General features: G+C 34.5%; 1 protein-coding gene across 1 annotated transcript; it reads left to right on the top strand.

Moving 5' to 3' along the window:
- The first annotated feature begins 2,032 nt into the window (after window positions 1-2,032).
- On the top strand, window positions 2,033-9,275 carry LOC141833440 (mitochondrial fission protein ELM1). The gene is made up of 10 exons (XM_074720888.1): window positions 2,033-2,345; window positions 2,866-3,104; window positions 6,606-6,702; window positions 6,785-6,934; window positions 7,009-7,135; window positions 8,103-8,215; window positions 8,296-8,359; window positions 8,430-8,523; window positions 8,601-8,709; window positions 8,986-9,275. The coding sequence occupies exons 1-10, from the start codon at window positions 2,133-2,135 to the stop codon at window positions 9,085-9,087; spliced, it is 1,308 nt and encodes a 435-aa protein (XP_074576989.1). The 5' UTR covers window positions 2,033-2,132; the 3' UTR covers window positions 9,088-9,275.
- The last annotated feature ends 278 nt before the right edge of the window (window positions 9,276-9,553 follow it).

Here is a 9,553-nt window from a genome sequence, read left to right as displayed (position 1 = left end):
GGGTTGCTTTTGAGTCGAAAGCAAGGACGCAAATAAGAAAATTAATGTGACTAACATGAATGTACATTCCCTAAACTACAAACACGAAAGAAGACGATGTCAAACATGAAGTAATTCACTCAATTAAACCGTAAACTTGCTAACCTACCAATGCAAAGGAATTAACAGATGCATCGATCCCAAATTAAACAACTAAGAGATATAACTAACATTCAAACACAAAAAATATGTTGCGGGAATAAAACAAATCAAATTGCATTAGCTAAGTAGAGCATCGTAAAGGGAACTAAACCAAATACATTGCAATCAAATAAGCTAAATGAAACAAGGAAAGGATTGACACAATTCTTGTTTAGATCTGCTCAAATCTATAGAAAACCAACATCATAGGAGGCTATGGGTGGATGGATGGCTGTGGATGAAATTGGAATCTCAAACCTTCTGGAGAGATGGCTGTGGATGAAGGAACATGGTATAAAACTAGGAATCCCAAAGCTCCGGTGGATAAAAGTGAAGGCAACGGTGTCCTCTGATGGAGAAGGGAATCCCCTTCTCTTGAAGCACCGGTAACGATGGAGATGGCCAGAGGAATCCCTCCAACTTGGCATGGATGATGAACCACTCGAAGATGGAGATCCACTTGTGGAGGAGTTGAGGAGAAGATGGAGATGTGTTCTTCGTGGTTCACCCTTGAAAAATTGAGGATCTAGTGACCAACATCTTCTTATACCATATGCATGACACGACCATGCCATGAGGCACGGTCCAGCCATGGAAGGTGCTATGGGAGTCTTCGTCTGCTGATAGCGAGGAACAACAAGGGACATGGATCGACAGTGCCAGGGGATATGGCGTGGCAGCTGCTGCAAGAGCTTTCGTCTGCTAACTGTGAGAAACAGTGAGGGGAAATAATAATTAATAGTAGGAGCAATAGACCTATTGTTGGATTGTTCATTCTGTTCAATATTCATTCATCTTGTTCTTGGCTGCACCGCTGGGCACATTCAGTTCGAGACAAAAATAATCATCAACGAGAATGTCACAAGATGTAACTCTTCTTACAAATATAAATAATAGAGCATTATTGTTTGGAAATAACCCAAAGTCAAGTCTGAGATTTTTTTTAAAAAATATTATTGTTTCAATAGCATTATATCACTTTTAGCCAAGAAGAAGAGAATAAAACTATTCTAATTAAATTTTAATTAAAATATTAGTTAAAATTATTCTAATATTAATTAAAACTGCTCTAATATTAATTAAAATTATTAAAATTTTAGTTTAGCTATTTCAATTTTGATGACGATTGTAATTTTGATAAAAACTATTATAATATATAACTATTTTAATTAAAACTAATGTAATGGAATAATTTTAATTTAAAATATTATAATCAAAATTATTCTAATTAAATTTTGATTAAAAATACTCATAATATTAGTCATGTTAAAAGTATTTTAATATTAATTAAAACTACTCTAATCCATTAAAATTATAATTTAGAATAAAATTATTATAAATAATTATTTTAATAAAATTTATTTTTAATATAAAATTATTTAAAATAATTTTAAAGGTAAAAAGCACAAAATCACAAAGCAGTTGCATGGATGAATCTAGAGTTAAGGTTGAATATTTGATTAAAATCGAATCGAATTAATTAAAACTTAAATGAATCAAAATTTTTTAAATTAACTGAATTAATCAAATTTTTAAATAAAAATCGAACAAATTGAACCGATAAAATATCGATTAATTTGATTTTCAACCGAATTAATCAAAATAATCAAAATTTTTAAATATTATAAAAAATTTATTAATTAATTAAGATTTTATAAATTATTTTTTATTTTAATTTATTTGATTTATTTAATTTAATCTCATAAAAAATTTTAAAATCGAATCGAATTAATTAATTTTTTTTAAAAATAATTAAACTGAATTTTTAAATTCCATCTATCCAATTAATTTATTTTGCTCAATCCTATTTAAGATACCTAGCGGCGCTTACCTTCCAAGGAAGCGAGCGCCTGTGGAGCTTTTTTTTTTTCTTCCAAATCTATCGCGTGTTCGGGGACGGTGAGATCGATAGCCCTAATCGCATGAGCCTCCGATCCTAATTGACTCTTTTGATGATTCGAACGACTGGCTACTCGATTGCTGCGATGAGGCCTATCAGACTTCCGGAGCCGCCGAGCGTCACGACGGGTATCCCGGATATCTTTGAAGGCGGAGTTAACGTCGTCAGACGGGCTATTGTGATCGGTAACGGATTCTCTGGGGCAGAGAACCAGAGTATTGGCTTAGTTCGTGCCCTAGGGTTGTCGGACAAATTTTCAATATACGTAAGACTTCCCTTAACGTTGTTAACTTCTGCTTTGTATTTGGTTTCCTGAATATCCTCGATGCGTGGTTTGGGAATTTACTGAATCTAATGGGAGAAAAGTTCCAGTTTTTTATTTAACGAAAGTTCAATTTTGATTTTTCTGGCGGTAGAACGAGGACTTAGAATTAGGGGAAATTTAGTTTTCAGATAGTTGCAGCACCGAGATGTAAAAACTCAAACGCAAAAGTCTAACCATCTGCCTTACTGGATCCTATTTTTTCTTTATAGACACTGAAGATGGATACTTTTTGTTTATAATTAACTCAAATGAAACGTTGTCAAATTTTTAATAACTAGCTGTAGAGTTTGATGGCAAAATATTCATCTTGCACTGTTACAAAATTAATAATTTTCTTTTTTTTTTAAAAAAAAATTAAACCATGTTTGACAACTTTATAAGGGTTCTATTTTTTTTTTTTTTTTTTGTTATAATCACATGCTGAACCTTTCTTTTCTTTCTATCTTGCCAAAATCCATAGCGTGTAACCAGACCAAGAGGCAGAGTAAATGAGTGGCTCCATTGGCTTCCTGTCTCACTTCATAAAGTATTGGATAACCTAATCAAACAGATATTTGGCAACTCGACATTTGGCATGTCACTTCGAGGGAGGAAGTTGGATTCTTTTTGTGTTCAGAATGGTGGATATGTTGGGTTGTCATCCATTCTGGAGGCAGATGCAACTAAAATTGCAATAATTGCTCGTGAAACTTTTGAAAAGTGAGTACCTTTGGTTTAATGATTCTATAATGTAATACTAAGTTCGATTTCTACAATTGTTGCAGTGCCGGCCGATTTCTACAATTGTTGCAGTGCCGGGTTATTTTGCGTTTGTATTTACTATGAGTTGCATACCATATAAAATTTTTGCAGAAGTTGGTGAATCTTGCATGCTTTTATGCTTCATTTCTATCATAGGAGATCTTTTAATTTCTAGTTATATATTTTGCAAGTTTGTGTGGTGAACATATAATTCTTAAGTTCTAAATTTCAAAAGTTAGCAAGTGTTAGATCTTCCAATTGAAAAGTCCTCTCCTTGTTATCAATCTATTCATCGGTGCTTAATTTTTGAATCCACTGCAAATTTGATGATGGTTTCTAACTTATCTGATCGCTTGAGCATGGAGCTTGGATGGGAAATAGGTGGTTGATGTTTTAATGAAGATTTAGCTAAATAGAGATCTGATTGCCTCATTGACTAAGATAACTTGCTTGATTAATTGTATAAGAAACCAATTAATCAACCTCATGTTGACGACTTATAAAATATTGTTACACATAGGGAGTGGTTCTTATGCTCTCAATGACGAGGGACTAAGTAATTTTCTTGAAGGAATTCACATTCATGTCATCTTTTGTATGCTCTTTATTTGGAGAACAATAAGATTGTAGAAAGCAATGATATTTATGGGTGGATTATGCAAAAAAAACTTGCTAGGAAAAGGAAGCTCATCTAATGCTCTTGGGGTTTCTGACCCTCCTTTGTTGTTGAATGTACTTAGGTCGTTTGTCAAAGTTTTAAAAATTGTTAAAGACAACTTCCTCCTGCCCATTTCTGCCACAGTTGAAACACTATTAGGTGCTGAATGTGATGGCTATGGGTGGCAAAGGTTGGTGTTGCCACATACATAACCACATTAGGGTTGTCCTAATTTCACATTGAGCGTGAACTTTCCAAGAGCCTCCAAGATCACTAGATCGTATTTTCTTCCTTGTCATAAAATGCTTTAAATGCATCGGCTTGGACCATTTGGAAATGTTCAATGACATTGATTAGCATTGTTGTTGGTGAGGCTAGTGGGAAATGAGGCTTTAAATTTGTTAGTGAGACTAGTGGGAAATGAGGCTTTAAATGCTTTACCTATTATGGTGATAGCCTATTATATGTGTCATGGAGGAGTCTCCCTCTTGCAACTTATATGTTTCCCTATTGCTTGCCATTATAACTTCCCCACCATGATTTTCCCTTGATTTGACTTTTTGAGACACCCCTAGACTCTCCACTCACGATGTGTTTTGTAGCATGACCCAATCATATTGGAGGAACACTAGTGACTTTGCAAATCAACTATCCTAGGGACTACTAATAAATATTGGTTTTGAGAGGGGGCCATCTTCTTAGTTCATAGGAATGTGATGGTGGCTTGGGAGTGGATGCCTATGGATTGCTGCTTGGATATGTTCCTAGATTTAGGAGGCAGCAGGGTGACCTTAGATGTGGTTAAGTTAGAAGAACAGGTGACTTAGAAATTCAGTTGACTGGTATATAAGTAACTAGGTAGTTGACTTAAGGCTGAACAAAAACGAAACATTCTGTTTGGCTTTACTTTAATTTTAGTCAACTTATAGTCTGGTTAGTCAACTGATACCACTTGACTTAGGACTGAAAAGAAGCAAACAAAATGTTTCTGTTTGGTAGCTAGTCAATTGATCAGATGACTAAAGCCAAGTCAATCGCTTGTGTGGTTAGGTCAATCAATGAATGATCAACTGAGAATTTGGAAAAGAGCCGTTATCTAATAATAACAATTTGCAATGACTTAATACCAATAGGTTAGTGTTCAGCCAATCGATTGATGAGCTAAATGCTATCAAAATTAAGTTAGTAGTTGATTGAAGCTTGATCCAGTTGACTGAAGATTATTGATTGGGATTGGAAAAACAATACCAAGGTTGAAAAGAAGTTGGAATTTGAGGCTATAAATATGCGGCCTTGGAGACTCGAACTAGTTATTGAAAATTTCTATTTTGTGATTCCTAAGCTCAGTATTCTTGTTCCATTGTGCTTTAATCTTCATTAAATTCTTCTTCATATTCAATTTCTAATCTTTTATTAGAAGAAGTGTAAAGGTTTCTCTCCCTCCGGTGTTTGGTCGAGAAGAAGGAACAGTGCTTTATTTTAAGGGGTGATTTACTGATGAATTATAGGCCGTGGAGTAGGAGTTTAGGAGTTGACGAACCACGTTAAACATCTTTGTTGGGCTGTGCTTGTTTGTGTTTCTTTATTATTTATTTTTCGTTGCCCTAATTTTCTAGTAGAAACGAGCTTGAAAGAAAAGTGATAGGCTATTCAATCACCCCTCCCCTCCTCTCTCTCCCTCTCCTTTCTCCCTCCCCTCTAGCTTGATTCAACACCTAGCCCCTACACGTTCCTTGCATCAAAACCACCCCAACACACGCCTTTCATCTAAACCACCTCTTCAATGTCGAAACCTAGTTGTTTCCTCTTGTGTCAGTCCACGTGACATCTCTCCACTCTAGGTAAGCTTCATATGGCACCCTAGCCTCTTTCCTTGTCTCCTACTCTTCTTCCTCTTCCTTTGACACTGGCACAACCTTCCTTTCCTTTGTCTCACCTACAACACTATTAGGGCACCATCCTGAGCCAACAAAACACCGAACTTTGGTTGACTCGATATTTCAATCCTTACTTAGAAGTCTTGCTTTCTCCTAAAGAGGTTTGTCCAATTTGGTTGTTGAAACTGGTAGTGGCCATTTTACAGCAATATGTGGCTGTCTAAATTAGGAAATATGCACTATGTCACTCAGGGGTCTATTTGCATCATTGTGCTCTCTTGAATCTGAAAACATTCACAAAAATGTTTATTATTTTTGAAAAAAATGATCTTAGCAGTTAGGGACTGGAACATATATCTGATTCAATATCTTTGATTTTGATGAATGAAGTTCCTCAGTGTTGTCATTCTTTCTGATGACTTTTGAGAAATCATAGAAGTACAAAGCAAGATACCTGAGATTGGACAACTGTTATTATTAATGTTGTCTATGTTAAGTTTATTATTCTATTCATCCTGTAGCAAGATTTTTTTTTACTAATTACTTCAGATTAGATATATTTTCCCTAGATACTAGGGCAGGAATTCTTTCTAAGGACAGTCTAATTATTTTTTTCCCCAATTTTTTTGGTCTGAACTTCACCTTTTTCTGTTAATATATCTAAAAACAACCAATCTACTTTTTAAATCTATTTTAGTGTTGTGTAAGTTGAATTTATCTTTTCTGGTTCCAAATGGCAACTCTCCAGCTGATTATCTGAATTATTTGTATATTAGTAGTATCCTGATATCTGTTGATTATTGATGCTAATCTTCTCTAGAAAATATCTGCTGAAATATGTTTTTGACCTTTATGTTGGCTTCAATTAGACTGGGTATAAACTAACTGATTAACTATATTATCACATTTACGTTTCCCCTTCAGAGAAGGTCCACTCTTGGTAGTTGCTTCTGGTCGGGACACTATATCAGTTGCCAGTTCAATAAAACGTCTAGCATCAGAAAATGTTTTTGTCATTCAGGCCAGTAATTTTACAGATCAGGTTGGTTATCAGATTCATCGGTTATATTTGTTTGTTAATGTCATCTTTCATTTCATTTCAGATTCAACATCCAAGGTCGAGACTTGACAGGTTTGACTTGGTTGTGACTCCTCGTCATGACTATTATGCTCTGACTGCCAGTGGACAACAAGAGATCCCTCGTATTATGAGAGGTTGGATAACACCAAGAGAACCACCTGGCAAGAATGTGGTATGTTTCTTATTCATTGTTGTTTTCAATTTTGCTCATCTTGTTGGCTTGGAGATTTGACTTAGGAATTTCAGGTCGTCACTGTTGGAGCACTACATCAGGCTGATTCTGCTGCACTTCGTATTGCTGCAACTGTTTGGCATGATGAATTAGCTCCTTTGCCAAAGCCATTACTTGTAGTTAATGTTGGAGGGCCCACAAGTAATGTTCCTTTAATTTGGAGTTTATTTTTCTTGATTCTTTTTGCTTGTATTTGGAAAGCTTTATGGTTGTTTGACGTTAAGAACCAATTCCCTTCCCCATCTAGTTAGTGCAGTTTGTAAGATGTTAATTTTGATGATTTGGTAGAATCATAACCCAAAGAAAAAGAAAACTATATTTGTAAGTGAATTATGTTGCTGTTGAATATTGGAAGAACTTTTTTTTTAATGATAATGACTTTCTAAATAGGATTTTTTTATTGCACTACTTGTCTGAGCAGACCAAATTTAGCAGCACTACTACTGGCCACTTTCTTTTCAAACTATTTTGAATAAAAAAGTAAATACTATGGGGTAGATAATTATTTATTAAGCTTGCAAAAAAAACAGCAACCTTTTCAATAAATATCAAGTGTAAGTTATTACTTGGGATATGATCATCTTGTTTGGAACTAATTCATCTTTATGATTGTAGTCAATTCTGGTGATTTGAAATTTCAACTGTGTTTGGAAAATAAGAAATGGAAATGTTCTATTAAATTGTCTTTTTATTTTTTTTTTTTATGTGAGAGTAGCTGATTAGTGGCACAAATTTAATCAATCAAAAAAAATATATATATAAAGTACAGGGAATTGGGAATTATAGTTGTAGATTACTCCCCAGTTATGCAGTTGCGAATATTGTTCCTAACAAAGGAATTTATTCATATATTGTTGATTTAGTCTGATTTCCAATTCCATAGATATATTGTTCTTAGCTAGATTGATTAGCTTTATATTGGAAAAGTCATTGACATGTTCACAATATTGATATTCACTTTGAGTGATTCTTTTCAATACTGAAAGAACTACTAAATTAGCACACAGTTGGTACTTATATTATCCTTATTTGCTTCTCACTTTTCTTTTATCCTGAATAGCATTTAGCTTTCAGTATTTCATTGAATTTAGATTTGAAATTATTCCAGGGAACTGCAAATACACTTCAAATCTTGCTACACAGTTGGTGGGCTCACTGCAGAATGTGCTTGCAAGCTGTGGAAGTGTTAGAATTTCTTTCTCGAGGAGGACTCCTAGAAAGGTTACAGGGTTTAATTTTAATTGGACTTTTCGTTCATTTTGCAAGACACTTAAGATAAAATCTATAATTACTGTTGGCAGTTTTCTGAGATTGTACTGAGGGAGCTTGGTGGCCATCCAAAGATATATATTTGGGACGGAGAAGGTAGTTTCAAAGTATGCTATATAAATATTTATACCAGGTGTAATTGTTTTTCCATGTTACCATGTTTTAGATCCAAATCCACACATGGGGCACCTGGCATGGGCTGATGCATTCGTCATCACTGCAGATTCAGTCAGTTTGGTTAGCGAAGCTTGCAGCACAGGGTATTTATATATAATTTCTTTTCGTGGTAATTTGAGAAATAAGTTCTTGTTCTTTAGCCTCTTGGTTTGTACTGCAGGAAGCCTGTTTATGTTATTGGAAGTGAGCATTGTAAGTGGAAATTCTCAGCATTTCACAAGACACTACGTGAGCGAGGTTTAGTTCGACCATTTACGGGGTTTGAAGATGTAAGCCACTTCTCTTTAAATCCAATTTGTTTAAATTCATTCGAGATGCATCTTTTCAAGTTTGGTTATGATTAGCTAACTAAAGTACGGTTAGGGAAGAATTCAACCTTGATGGAACATGCTTTTGCTCCCTAATAATATAAGACTAGGATATCCAATATTCTTGCTGATATTAGTTTATTGATATAAATACAATAAAAAAAAACTTCAGCATGATTCTATATCGAAATTTATTTGTTTGCAATGTAATAATTGTCAAATTCTTGGATCTTTTAGATTTCGGATACCTTCAGCTACCCACCTCTTAATGATGCTGCTGAAGTTGCTGTTCGGGTTCGCGAGGTCCTTGCTGAAAGGGGGCTTACATTAAGTCGTTAGACAGTCACACAAGCGGCGCTCTGTTTATATTGTTTTGGTTGTTCCACTTTTGAGATAGAGAAATAAACAAAAAGTCAGTTTAGCAGCTACAACAACGGCGTCTATATGCTTTTGTATATTTGAGCTGTAACACGAAGGGTTAAGCTAATTAATTTTTATCATTATCGAGGATCTTTATTTTTGCCTCTTGGGGCACGGTGTGATTGTAAGCGTGGGACGGATTTTCATGCAACGAAGATTTGCTTCATGTAGGGTATTTTATATGCTTGTGGTGTGATGTTGGATTTTCTGTCAGGATCTATCTACTTTTTTAGATTTACTTTAATGGTTTTTAAGGGATCAGATTAATCATTTTTAGAATTAATATTTAAAATATTAAAAATAAATAAATTATGAAATAATGTTTAAAGTCAGACACATTGTGAAATCGTGCTTAGGCCGTTGGTATTTATTTCTCAATTATGAG

Source organism: Curcuma longa, chromosome 8 (assembly GCF_044706935.1).
Source record: "Curcuma longa cultivar G26 ecotype Majalengka, Jawa Barat chromosome 8, ITB_CL_G26_1.1, whole genome shotgun sequence".
NCBI lineage: Eukaryota > Viridiplantae > Streptophyta > Magnoliopsida > Zingiberales > Zingiberaceae > Curcuma > Curcuma longa.
Note: the sequence above shows the minus strand (reverse complement) of the source record. Positions and strands in the feature narration are given on the sequence as shown.

Bases quoted from the DNA above. Each gene is read 5' to 3' on its own strand.
- LOC141833440 (XM_074720888.1), top strand. From the start codon at position 2,133: ATGATTCGAACGACTGGCTACTCGATTGCTGCGATGAGGCCTATCAGA. The intron at 7,136-8,102 runs GTAATGTTCCTT...AAATTATTCCAG, and splicing joins TAATGTTGGAGGGCCCACAA to GGAACTGCAAATACACTTCA. The intron at 8,360-8,429 runs GTAGTTTCAAAG...ACCATGTTTTAG, and splicing joins ATATATTTGGGACGGAGAAG to ATCCAAATCCACACATGGGG.